General features: G+C 38.2%; 1 protein-coding gene across 1 annotated transcript in view; it reads right to left on the bottom strand.

Moving 5' to 3' along the window:
* LOC116977406 (calcium-activated chloride channel regulator 1-like) overlaps positions 1-13,751 on the bottom strand; it is a 46,523-nt gene extending 32,772 nt beyond the window's left edge. Inside the window, exons 1-3 of the mRNA XM_033027835.1 lie at positions 13,737-13,751; positions 12,817-12,965; positions 1,462-1,594 (exon numbers count right to left, since the gene is read on the bottom strand). Coding sequence (XP_032883726.1) covers positions 1,462-1,594; positions 12,817-12,965; positions 13,737-13,751 — 297 coding nt within the window. The remainder of the gene's footprint in view (positions 1-1,461; positions 1,595-12,816; positions 12,966-13,736) is intronic.
* Positions 13,752-14,357: the final 606 nt, after the last annotated feature.

Here is a 14,357-nt window from a genome sequence, read left to right as displayed (position 1 = left end):
CCGATTTATTCCTCTCTTGATTTTATACACTTCTATGAGATCACCCCTCATCCCCCTGCGCTCCAAGGAATAGTGTTCCAGCCTGCCCCACCTCTCCCTATAGCTCAGATCCTCGTAAATCCTCGCAAACATTATGTTATATAATTGTGTTGACAGAGTCAATCGTGGACAATCTTTTAACTCTTTGTCCTATCATCAAAACATAAATTCAAACTAGTTCAATGTGATATGAAGATGTACATCGACATCTCATAAGCAACTCTATAAGCACGCACATTAGACTCAGAAACAGCTTCTTCCCCTCTGAACAGTCCTTCTATAACATAGAAACATAGAAAATACGTGCAGGAGTAGGCCATTCGGCCCTTCGAGCATGCACCACCATTCAATATGATCATGGCTGATCATCCAACTCTGTATCCCATCCCTGCCTTCTCTCCATACCCCCTGATACCTTTAGCCACAAGGGCCACATCTAACTCCCTCTTAAATATAGCCAATGAACTGGCCTCAACTACCTTCTGTGGCAGAGAATTCCAGAGATTCACCACTCTCTGTGTAAAAAATGTTTTTCTCATCTCGGTCCTAAAAGATTTCCCCCTTATCCTTAAACTGTGACCCCTTGTTCTGGACTTCCCCAACATCGGGAACAATCTTCCTGCATCTAGCCTGTTCAACCCCTTAAGAATTTTGTAAATTTCTATAAGATCCCCCCTCAATCTTCTAAATTCTAGCGAGTACTAGCCGAGTCTATCCAGTCTTTCTTCATGTGAAAGTCCTGACATCCCAGTAATCAGTCTGTTGAACCTTCTCTGTACTCCCTCTTTGGCAAGAATGTCTTTCCTCAGATTAGGAGACCAAAACTGTACGCAATACTTCAGGTGTGGTCTCACCAAGACCCTGTACAACTGCAGTAGAACCTCCCTGCTCCTATACTCAAATACTCATAAGCTAGGGTGTTGTCCGACTCACCTCTAGCTCATTGGAGACATTAGACTTTGTCCATGGAACTGATACACTACAATGCTGAGAACCATATTCTGTACTCCATATCTTCCCCTTTGTTCTATCCTATTTGAGTTTCATATGTATCAAATTATCTGACCTGTTTGGATGGCATGCAAAACAAAGCTTATCACTGCACAATGATAAACCTAAACAGCCCATCGAGTCCACGACGACCACCATTCCCCGTACACTAACACTATCCTACTCACCAGGGACAATTTTACCATTTTTACTGAAGCCATTTCTCCTACAAACCGGTACATCTTTGGATACCGGAACTCCTGGAGAAAACATACGCCGTCGCGGGGAGAATGTACAAACTCCTTACAGACAGCACACATCATGAGGATCGAATCCGGGTTTCTGGCGCTTTAAAGCAGCAATTCTATCACCACGCCACCGTGCCGACCCTCAACCTAAACCCAAACCTGATTAATTCACTTCAGATCTCACCTGGATTTTTTCAAGAAGCATTTCATTATGTTTGATGCTTGGTTTAATGGCAATCACAAGGTTTCTGTATCCATTATCCACCAAGCTTAGTCCAAAGCAGCTCTCAATGTAGGTACACAAAGACAGGTGAACACTAAGTTAAAGGGTTTTCCCAGCACCATCGTTCCACTGACGTTCTGCTCTGCTCATCGTCGCTTGCTGAAATGAACCAAGACGAATGAATGCAGTTGCACCCAAAGATCCTATAGCGGAGCAAGGTAGACCACTCCTCCGAAATCCAATGGACTGACGTGTAGTACGTCTTAATGCGACACGCGACTTCCCGTATGCCACCCGCTGAAATCCAAAGCAAAGATTATAGAGCTCCTCTATAATCTTTGATCCAAAGCAAAGATCCTCAAGTATCTTGTAGCGGGAACAGCCCCCTCCTTTGCGTAGTTTCCCTTGCATTGTATTGTGCAGTTTCCCTTGTATTGCTTTAACACACACTGCACAAAATTAAATTTAACGTATATATATGTTATATATTTATATGAATGTGTGTCTGTGTGTGAGAGGCAAGTTAGAGATAATAAAGTTTATTCTCATGGATCAGAAGCAACTTTGATTTAAATAATCACTATTAATTCATTTGTCTTGTAGGATGATATACATAAACCATAAAGGCAATTATATATATAATTATATAGTAATAATAAATATATGCATATATATATATTTATACACATACATATATACACACATGCATATATATACATACATACATACACACGTAATCACATACATATGCACACATACAAATGCACACATACATGTGGATACATTTATATGCATACATACACACATATATAAACATATATATACATGCATATATACACACATATACATATGCATGCATATATACACATACATGCATATATACACATACATATATATTTATACATATGATCATTTTCCAACGATCAATAGATTTACGATCAGTTCCTGTGGATTGGAGGATAGCTAATGCTATCCCACTTTTCAAGAAAGGAGCGTGAGGGAAAACGGGGAATTACAGACCAGTTAAGCCCGACTTTGGTGGTGTGAAAGATGCTGGAGTCAATTATTAAAGATGTATTAATGGGGCATTTGGATAGCAGTAAAAGGATTAGTCCAAGTCAACATGGATTTATGAAAGGGAAATCATGTTTGACTAATCTTCTGGATTTTTTTTCCGCAAGGCTTGGTGTTGGGGCCGCAATTGTTTACCATATATATTAATGATTTGGAAAAGGGAATTAAGAGCAAAACTAATGCATACATACCTACATATTTAAATTCATCTGATAAGTTGGTCAAATAACATGGGCACCTTCTTGCTTTTTTTGAGACATGGATTTTTTAAATGTGAATGTCTCATAGCAACACATTTGTGGGTCAGCAGTATTTTGTACCAACCCCCACAATTTCAAATAATTCTAAATTGAACTTCTTAAACAAGGAAAACAATTTTTATTTACATCATTTTGTGTGGCTGTCAAGGTGGCTGTGTTGACTGTAATTATGAGACTGCCGGGCAGTATCACTGTGAATGGCGGTGGCTGTGTGTTTTAATGCAAGTGTGAAAAGGAGAGTAAATTTAAAGAGACAATGTGAGAACCATCAGGGTTTCATCCAAGAACCAATTTAAAGGCAAGGTTCCATCAATTACAGTATTTTAATTGAAAATCTTACTCTTAATATTCTTCCTAATTAGGCTTTTTGTGTTCCCTCTTGAACCTTGTGTCTCCCAGAGCTTCTGGGGAGGTTCTGGAGATACAATAATCCAATCTTGAGGCAAATAACCATATTTAAAACTGGCATTGCCTCTGCCTTTAATTCTACATTCTCCGAGGATGCTGGATGCCGCGACAATCTCTTGCAACAAGTACAGAAAGGCAGTCAACTGCAAAAAGATCAAAGAGAGGAAAGAGTATGGGAAAGGCTTTTCAGAATCATAATCAGATTTTATTTGCCAAGTATGTTTTGCAACATACGAGGAATTTCATTGGCCAGGTCAGTCATACAATTAAAAGCAACAGCACTCAAAAACACATTTTAATACGGACATTCACCACAGTGACTCCTACACATTCCTCACTGTGATGGAAGGCGAAATAAAGTTCAAGTCCCTTCCTTTTGTTCTTCCTCGGTCGGGGGCCTCAAGCCCCCCGTTCAAACTCCGTTCAATGGTGAACTCCTCTTGGTCTCCAGGCCTATAGTGCTGCACAAATCAAAGCACCACATGCATCTATTTATTCCCTTTTCACATGGTTCATGCAGCTGGATATTAACTTGCCGACATGGAAAGAGATGCAGTGAGCATTCAATAGTTCAGACTTCTGGGTGAATTAAGGGGCTGCTTGATGGGCTGAGGTTAATCAAGATTGGCTGATTGGCATTCTTTTGGAAGAACTGATGGAAGTTCTTATGGAAAAGCTGATGAACGGACTACGGGATGAGCTGGTGGGCTCGAGGATTGCTGGATGAGTGTTCTAGAAACATAGAAAATAGGTGCAGGAGGAGGCCATTTGGCCCTTCGAGCCAACACCGCCATTCATTGTGATCATGGCTGATCAGCCCCAATCGATAACCCGTGCCTGCCTTCTCCCCATATCCCTTGATTCCACTAGCCCCTAGAGATCTATCTAACTCTCTCTTAAATCCAGCCAGCGATTTGGCCTCCACTGCCCTCTGTGGCAGGGAATTCCACAAATTCACAACTCTCTGAGTGAAAACGTTTTTTTTCACCTCAGTCTTAAATAGCCTCCCCTGTGTTCTAAGACTGTGGCCCCTGGTTCTGGACTCGCCCAACATTGGGAACATTTTTCCTGTATCTAGCTTGTTCAGTCCTTTTATTCATTTATGTTTCTATAAGATCCCCTTGCATCTAACAAGAGTGTTTTATTGTCATGTAGAACAATTTCCTGCATCTAGCTTGTCCCAGATAGAACAATTAAATTCTTAGTTTCAGCAGCACAACAGAATCTGTAAACATAGTACACTGTAAACACTATGATAAGAAACCCCCTCATCCTTCTAAACTCCAGTGAATACAAGCCTAGTCTTTTTAATCTTTCCTCATATGACAGTTCTGTTAGGTTATTTGATGGTTAGGACAGGTTTAGAGGGGTAAGGGCCAAATGCAGGCATGTGGGACTAGTGTAGATGGGACATGTTGGCCAGCGTGGGCAAGTTGAGCTGAAGGGCCTGCTTCTACGCTGTGAGACTCTATGACTAGGTGATCTGTTGAGGCTGGTGGTATGCCATGAGGAACAATGGGCATGGACCTTTGTAAACCACCACCTGGTTGAGTCTCCTTGAGTCACCATCGGCATTGATAACATCAGTCAAGGGTTGATCTGCAAAAAACAAGTTGGTCTCATTCTTGTTCTCTCATGCGATACAGGCAGCAGCTCTGAACTGCCTGTGTTTGCCCTCTTGGCTGTCTTGTCAAATTACGCTGGAGATTGGAGTCACTCCTGAAACAAACAGTGCCTTGTGATCCACAGGGGAAAAAATAAAATCTAAATGCAGAACAATGGATGGTTTAAATCAAAGAAAATGAAACAAAGAGGCCATTAGAGCAATACCGATCGAGGAAACTGAGAGCAGATTTTACAATGCATTTAAACCTCTCCCATTTTTATGAGATGCATTCCTGGAATATGTAGGAAGTTTATTGTAACCTAGCTCCCTAGTGGATTAAGGGCGGCATGGTGGTGCAGCGGTAAAGTTGCTGCCTTACAGTGTCTGTACAGAGTTCGTACATTCTCCCCGTGACTGAATGGGTGTTCTCCAAGATCTTCGGTTTCCTCCCACACTCCAAAGACATACAGGTTTGTAGGCTTGGTATAAGTGTAAATTGTCCCTAGTGTGTGTAGGATGGTGTTAGTGTGCGGGGATCGCTGGTCAAAGCGGACGCGGTGGGCCAAAAGGCCTGTTTCCGCGCTGTATCTCTGTAAGAAATAGAAGCAAGGATAAGCCATCTAAATTCACACCACCATCAGTAAGATAATTGTTGATCCTGCACCTCAACACCTTATTCCCACATTCTCTCCATTATCCTTCATCCTTTTCGTATTTGAAAAAAAATATCTCTCCTTTCAAGGACTCGACTTCCACCATCTCACACGATCAAGAATTCCAAGATTCCCAGCCCTTGAGTGAAGAAACTGCTCCTTGTCTCATTACTAAATATCATGACCCATATTCTGAGACTTTGGCCCTCGTTCTAGATCACCAGACCAGCCGCAATCTCCACCCACGAGTCCAATCTAAACAGAGATAGACACAAAATGCTGGAGTAACTCAGTGGGTCAGGCAGCATCTCTGGAGAAAAGGAATAGGTGACGTTGCAGGTCGGAAGCCTTCTTCAGACTGCGTTCTGACACTACTTCTACTTCTTCTTCTTGCGTATGGTGTGCACAGCCTAAAGTTGTAGGACAACTTGTTCTATTTGATCTTATTTGACTGTGCACACCGGGTTGATTGCATTTGTTGAAACAGGGCGGACCACATGAAGGTTGCAATCTCCCACCCCGCGTTCTGACACCAAAGAGCAAAATGTCCAACGTAGATACAATAATAAATATATCGCCATTTGCATTAGTTTTATGCAGTTAACAAATCACAATTTCACACAATGTACATAAGACGGCAGTTATTTGACAAATACTCTGCAGTTCGGTGCAGGAGATCTTGTCGACGAGTATTCTGGACCCACTGTTGACATCTGAAATTACAGGAGATATCATTTAGGATTAACTAATAAGAAAAAAGATGATCATAACTACATGCCTGAACAATGGATGATATATCATTTAAATGCAATTGTTTTCAGTTGTGTGGAGAGACCTGTATATTGAAGATGCTTTTTGCCTCTAATATGTCAATTTACCTTAAATGTAGAAGAGCTTATTAAAATATTCTTTTTTTTTTTTTGAAAATATTTTTTATTGGAGATAGGTACATAACCTAATTACATCATTACAGTCTTTACATTTTAAATTGATAATATTGTCAATTATTATTACATAGTCTCCAATACTTTTTGCCTTTTTTTTTTTTTAAACTAGATAGAACTAAAGAGATAGATGAAGTAAAGAAAGAAAAGAAAGAGAAGAAAAAAAAAAAAAAAAAAAAAAAAAAAAAAGAAAAAGGAAAAAGATAGTTAAAGAAGAATGGAAAAATTTATTAAAATAAAAAAGACTTCATTCGAGATATATTCGTACATTTCAGAGTATAGTATTTCATCCGTTCTTTAGCCCGCGTGCTAGTCAGGTTCCTGTGCTGAACCATTCTGACCCTTTAAGTAATCAATAAAAGGAGACCATGTTCCAACGAATAATTCCTGTTTGTCCAACAGGGAAAATCTGATTCTTTCCACGTTTAAGGTCTCCGTCATTTCTATAATCCACATTTTGATTGTGGGGGCCGTAGGGCCTTTCCAAAATTTTAGAATTAATTTTTTTCCTGTTATTAAACTATAATCAATAAAGTTTCTTTGTGTTGTTCTAAGTGTTTGATTTAATTCTAATATTCCGAGTATTATTAATTTTGGATCTGGGTCCAATTGTGTGCTGGTTACTTTAGATATTATACTAAAAATGTTTACCCAGAATTTTTTAATTTTTATACAGTTTGCAAACATATGAGATAATGTAGCTTCTAAATGTTGACATTTATCACATATAGGTGAGATATGTTGAAAAATGTTATGTAGTTTTGTTTTTGAATAATGTAACCTATGTATTACTTTAAATTGTATTAGAGAATGTCTGGCGTTTAGTGAACACTGATGTATGTGTTGCAAACTTTCTTCCCAAGTATCTTTCGTTATTACTTGATTTAATTCTTTTTCCCATGTTTGTCTGTGTAAGTCCGTCGAAGGAATGTCACTGTCTAATAAGATATTATATATATAAGATATTAATTTTTCTGTATTAGGATGTTTGTTCCAACATTCATCAAGAATTTCTGAATTTCTAATTCGAAAATTTTGGGAGTTCGATTTTACATAATCTCTAAGTTGAAGATATCTGAAATAATCATTTCCTCGAAGTCCATAAGTCTGTTGCAATTCCTGAAATGTCAGAAAAGTGCCTTCCTTGTAAAGTTGTCCCATATTTTTAATTCCATAATTCTTCCATTGTGTAAAACCCCCGTCCAACCATGAAGGCTTAAACAAAGGATTATTCACAATTGGAAGAAAAAGTGATAAATTATCTAATTTTAATGTCTTTTTTAATTGTTTCCAAATTCGTATAGCACTAAATATTATAGGGTTTTCCCTATAAATTTTTTTGTTTAATTTAGACGTAGCAAATAATATCGAACCGATATCAAAAGGTAAACAATCTTCCTTTTCCATTTTTAACCAGTCTGGTTGATGATCTATTTCTTCCAACCAGAAATTCATATTTTTAATATTAACTGCCCAGAAATAAAACAAAAAATTGGGTAAAACCAAGCCTCCATTTATTTTTGATTTACACAAGTGTCTTTTGTTTATCCTATGATTCTTATAATCCCAGATAAAATCATTAACAATAGAGTCCAATTTTTTTTTAAAGTTTTTTGCCAGATATATCGGAATTGTCTGAAAAAGATATAATATTTGCGGTAAAAAAATCATTTTTATGGCATTGATTTTGCCTACCATTGAGATAGGAAGTGTTTTCCAGTATTGAATATTCTTATGTAGTTTGTTCAGTAATGGGGGGAAATTTGCTTTAAATAATGATGTATATATCTTAGTTACATAAATACCTAGATATTTAAATTTTTCATTTACTATTTTAAATGGAAATTGTTGTATTGTCTGTTTGCTATGTTCCCTTATTGGCATAATTTCACTTTTATTCCAATTTATTCTGTATCCTGAAAGTGAACCAAATTGGGTTATTAGCTTTAATAAGTTTGGAATACTAATTTCAGGTTTTGTAATGTAAATTAATACATCATCTGCGTATAGAGAAATTTTATTCACTGTGTCCTTTGTGTTATACCCATGTATTTCCGGATGCCCCCTAACTCTTTCTGCCAGTGGCTCAATAGCAAGCGCAAATAATAATGGAGATAATGGGCATCCTTGTCTACAACCTCTAGATAGGCTAAATTTAGGTGACAACCTTTGGTTTGTAAATATTCTAGCCGTGGGATTTGTATATAACAGTTTTATCCATGTACAGAATTTCTCCCCTAGCTGCATATTTTCCATCACCGAAAATAAATAAGGCCATTCGACCTGATCAAATGCTTTTTCAGCGTCAAGTGAAATTATTGCTAGATCTTCATTAATAATTCTCTTGGAATATATAATATTAAATAATCTTCTTAGATTATAATATGAGTACCGTTTCTGAATAAAGCCTGTTTGGTCAGGGTGTATTAATTTATTCATCACTGTACTTAATCTATGCGCTAGTATTTTAGTTAAAATTTTCTGATCTGTATTTAAAAGTGCAATTGCTCTGTATGATCCCGGGTCTTCCAGATCTTTATCAGCTTTAGGAATAAGTGTTATTATTGATTCATTTAAAGTGTCTGGAAGTTTCTGTTGAGTATATATATACTCATACAGTCTTTGTAAACGTGGGCTAAGCAAATCATAAATTTTTTTATAAAATTCGGAACCTAAACCATCTGGTCCTACTGCTTTACCATTTTTTAAAGAGCCAATAGACTCCTCAATATCCTTTATCGTAATCTCCCTTTCTAATAATTCTCTATCGTTTGAATCTAAACCTTTTAAATTACATTTTATTAAAAAATCTGCTATTCCTTCTGATTGTGCTACGGTTTTAGTTGAATAAAGGTTATGATAGTATTGGAGAAATCTATCATTTATGTCCTTGGGCATTTTTAATAATTCTCCTGTCTCTGTTCTAATTTTATGAATTGTTTTTTCCCCTTCCATTTTTCGTAACTGACGTGCTAATAATTTTTGTGGTTTGTCTCCAAATTCAAAATGTAGTTGTTTGGTTTTTTGATAAAGTTTTATTACTTGTTCTGAATACATTTTATTTAATTTATATTTCAATGCAGCAATTTTATTATGTTTTAAAGTAGATGGCATTCTCGCATTTTCTATATCTAGTTGCTTGATTTCAATTTCCAATGTTTGTTGCTTAATCCTGTTCTCTTTATTATAAAATGCTTGAGCAGAAATTAATGTACCTCGAACATACGCTTTAAACGTTTCCCACATAAGAGAAGTAGGTGTGTCCGGGTTGTCATTTACCTCAAAAAATATTTGAATCTGTTTAATAATATATTCCTGGCATGATCTTTCGTTCAAAATTTGTGGGTTAAATCTCCAATATGCTTGTTTCTCGGACATTCCATTTAATTTAATCATGAATGTTACAGGTGCGTGATCTGAGATTATAATGTTATGGTATTTTGAATTATAAATAAATGGGATAAACGTAGAGTCAACTAAAAAATAATCTATTCTTGAGTATGTTTTGTGCACTGGTGAGTAAAATGAATATTCCCGTCCAGTTGGGTTTTCTATTCTCCAGACATCCTTAATATTAGTGGTATTAATAAATGAATTTAGAAATACACTTGATTGAGATTTTACTTTTTTTTGCCTTGATGATCTATCTAAGTATGGATCTAATGTACAATTGAAGTCTCCTCCAATTATTAATTTATATTGTGTAAATTCAGGAATTTTATTAAATGTTTTATTAAAAAACTTGGGGTTATCAAAATTAGGCCCATAAACATTAAGAAGAATCACTTTTTCTCCATTTAACTCTCCAACTAATATAATATATCTACCATCAATATCCACTATTGTTGAAGAGTTCTTAAAAGGTATTCCTTTACGAATTAGTATTGCAACTCCTCTGGACTTATGGGAAAAGGAGGAATGATATGATTCAGCGATCCACTTAGCTTTAAGTCTATGTTGAGATTCCTTTTTAAGGTGTGTTTCTTGTAGAAATATTATATCTGTTTTGATTAAATTTAGATGTGCCAAAACTTTACCTCTCTTAATTGGTTCATTAATTCCCTTGACATTCCAACTACAAAATGTTATTCCCTGACCCCCTCTTATCATATTAACATCTTGCATATTGTTTCTAAGGTGGTCTATAACCGATCAGAAGGTACAACACATAGAACCTGACCCTGCTCCCGAACCTCAAATAGATGAATTTAAAATCATATACATCGCTCTTCCGAACACATCTCCTTGTATTAGTCTTATTTTTCCATTCAAACATTAAGTTATAAAAATATTTAAAGTGAAAAAAGTGATAGAGTTGGTTAGTATAGGGTGAAAGAAAAAGAACTACATCTACAATTAGTGTAGTTAGTGATAGCCACACTAACGTGGCTAGAATTCTAAAGACTTCCGTAGCCTTTGTAAAAAAAAAATTTCCAGCTCCGTGCCCGAAGAAAAAAAAAAAAAAGATTATTTCTAACATTCAAATAACTTCTTTGGGAGTAACAAACTTATTTACATATCCATACATACACACACACAATATACACACATATATATATACACATATATATATATATATATATATATATATATATACCCATATGTATACATACATAAGCACGTAACCCTGCAGAAAAGTTCAAAAACAGCAAAAATTCACAACGTTATTATTCTCACATATCATATTAATTTTTTCGCTAAATCTATAAATTTAATTTTAAATCGAAAAATAAAGAGAAAAACCGTTACTTTTTTAATGACGTAATCTAATTTACCTCTTGCATATCTTCCTATATAATATAAGTATGTAATTCATTTCTACGTTAATCGAAGACTATTAATTATTAATCATTGTTATCAATCATATACAGTATTAAATTTTTATGAGAAATGTTAATGTTAATAATTTTAGTGGTAATATAGATATTTAATAAGTATTAGTTGTTACATATATAGTTAGGCATGAATATACAGGTAATAATATTGATTAATAAACAAAAATACAAAGATCACGGTTTTATCCAATGTCCTCCGTCCATTTCGGTTTCCGAATGTCCTTAAAGCTCTTAAAAGAACTTTAAAGGTCCTTTTAGATCTGGCTTGACTCCTAAGGAGTAATGTAAATTCTTCAGTCTATGGTCATGTTACTGACTTCTTTGGCATATTCCAGTGCTTTTTCATGGTCTGTAAAAAAGTGCTCCTTGGACTTGTAGAGGACTCTTAGTCTTGCGGGGTAAAACAAGCTGTATTTCAAATCAGGTACATTCTTCAGTATTCTCTTTGTATCAGTGAACAGCGCTCTTTTCTTGAAGACTTCTGCCGGATAATCTCGGTAAATACTGAATCTCGCACCTTCAAAAAGGAGCTGTCCGCCTCGAACAATTTTCTTCATTATATCATCAAATTCATGATCCAATTGCACCTTTACGATAATTTGTCTTGGACGGGCATCATCTTGTGTACGACGTCCCTGCGCTCTGAGCTCGACCGAGTGAAGGTTTGTGATCCAATTTTAAGGCTTTTTGTAATAGGTCTGCCACAAAATCCCGAGTGCCCATTTCCTTCTCACTTCCTTCTTTCACCCCTACAATTCTTAGATTCTTACGTCTTTGACGCCCCTCCAAATCAATACACTTATCATTTAATTTGATCACCATATCGGAGAGGCGTTGGTTTTCAGTAAGGAGTCGACTTACAGTTTCCGCACTTGTCGTCACCGATTTCTCAAGTTCGGTTATCGCTGTTTTATGCTGATCAAGTATGTGATAAATGGGGTCCACCTCCGTTTTAACCTTCGTTTCCACCGAAACAAGCCTGGTTTCCAGCACTTCCATCTGATCCTTGATCTCTTCCTCCCTCGTCTTCTTCCAGATTTCCAGCATTTGTTGAACGGTAGAAAGCATTTCTGCTTTAAAATCTACCTTAAAAGAGTCAAGTTCCTCTTTAAACTTCTCTCCAAACTTCTCTCCAAAGGTTTTCATTTCGGCAGAGAGAAAGATTTTAAGATCCTCCATTTCAGACTTTTTCGGTTTCGTTTTCTTCGGAGGGTCTTCCTGGGCCGTCGTTGTAACTGAGGTCGAGGCCTCTGTAGGGCCTTCCTCTTCCTTCTGCGGTTTCCCTTTACCGACTTTTTTTTGTGTCCCACGGGGGGGGGGGTATGTTGTACCGACGACATACCATAAAGTCGCGCGCCTGATGACGTCACGCAGGCAGCCGTTCAGATCGCGATCGCTGCAGGTAAGACCCCATTTTCTCCCGTTTTAAATTTCTTCGGCACGGAGCTAGTTGGCGCTGGACTCAAGCCTCCATAGCGCCACCGGAAGTCTCCGTGTTGTATCTCTAAACTAAACTAAACTATTCAAGAACCTCACCAAATCCCATTTTTAATGATGTTATCTAAACTTACTTTGTTTTTCAGTTGTTTCAGGTCTTTCATGACTCTGTCAACCTGGTGCCCAGACTGATTCATTTGCTCATTTTCTATCTTGTCGGAGGTAGTTTCAAGAGGTCGATCTGGTCTCTGCATCATAAGAGACAAACATTACATGCATAATGTCCAACATAAATATAATTGTGAAATTTCAGACAAGATGTATTTACAGTACAGATTTTAGGTTTAGGTTTCTTATTGTCATGTGTACCGAGGTGCAGTGAAAAGCTTTGTTTTGCATGCTATCCAAACAGCTCAGATATACCATCAAGTCAAACACAAAAACAATAGATGGAGTAAGGTGAAGGGAGAAGATACAGAGTGCAAATCATAAGAACATAAGTGATAGGAGTAGAATTAGGACATTCGGCCCATCGATTCTACTCTACTATTCATTCATGGCTGATCTATCTCTCCCTCCTAAACCCAATCTCCTGCCTTCTCCCCATAACCCCTGTCACCCGTACAAATAAAAAAACTCTGACACCTGTATTAATCAAGAATCTATCTATCTCTGCTTTTTAAATGTATTCACGATGCTACCAGAATATTTCAGTGAAAGAATAATACATTTTACTTCGGAGTCACGTGAGTGACTACGTGAAGAGCCCGCTCAGCACGCATGCGCGGCATTGCGTTCAGCAGTGCAACAGCGGCCGCAGCGGGAGTCAGGCGCTCCCGCTGCAGTTTAAAAGATGGACCGTCAGGTAAGTTACTCTGAGGTCGGTTTTTCTTTTGCAAGTAGAGCCTTCTGATTTGTTTTTCAGACATGAAGAAAAGGCTCTCGAAGAAATCTGTCCCCCGCTCGACTCCGGAGGAGCGTTACATCTGTGGGGGGCAGCAGGCGGTAGGACTGCTTACCCAGCGCTCCGCCATCCCCGACACCGGGCCGAGCCCAGTCCCGCTAGCGCCTGAGCAGCGGGCTGGTTGTATAGCCACCAGGAAGAGCATCCGGCCGGTGGTTTCCGACTCGTCGGACGGGGACGTCTCACCACCCGTTCGGGGGAGAGACAGCCGCCTGAGCCGCATGGAGCGGCTCCTGGAGCAGGTGCTCCAGCGAGACTCGCTGCGTGAGGGGCAGTCTCGCAGGGGGTGTTCAGGCACTCCCTGCACAGTGCCTTGTGCACTGGCCATCGCTTCCTCCTCACCCGAGGGCAGCTTTGGCGACCAGGACTGGGCTGGTCAGGAAGAGGGGACGCTGGCTGAAGAAGTCGTGAGTATGCAAGGGGTGCAGGACCAGGAAGAGCTGCTGGGTGTGGTGGGCCGCTACGTGGCAACCCCACATGCAGGAAGGCCATTAGAGCCTAAACTAGCGGCCAGCATTAACCACCTCTCCAACAGGCCCCTACAGGAGCAGATGGTTAATGAGGCCTTAGAATTGTACACAGCTCCAGAAAATTGTGAGTCTCTCAAAGTGCTGCTGTCAACAGCCAAATCTGGGGGCACGTCGGGACAAATATTCGGAACTAGGAGCTGAAACTG

This window comes from Amblyraja radiata, chromosome 10, assembly GCF_010909765.2.
Source record: "Amblyraja radiata isolate CabotCenter1 chromosome 10, sAmbRad1.1.pri, whole genome shotgun sequence".
Lineage (NCBI taxonomy): Eukaryota > Metazoa > Chordata > Chondrichthyes > Rajiformes > Rajidae > Amblyraja > Amblyraja radiata.
The sequence above is the reverse complement of the archived record's forward strand: the minus strand, read 5'-3'. Positions and strand labels throughout refer to the sequence as shown.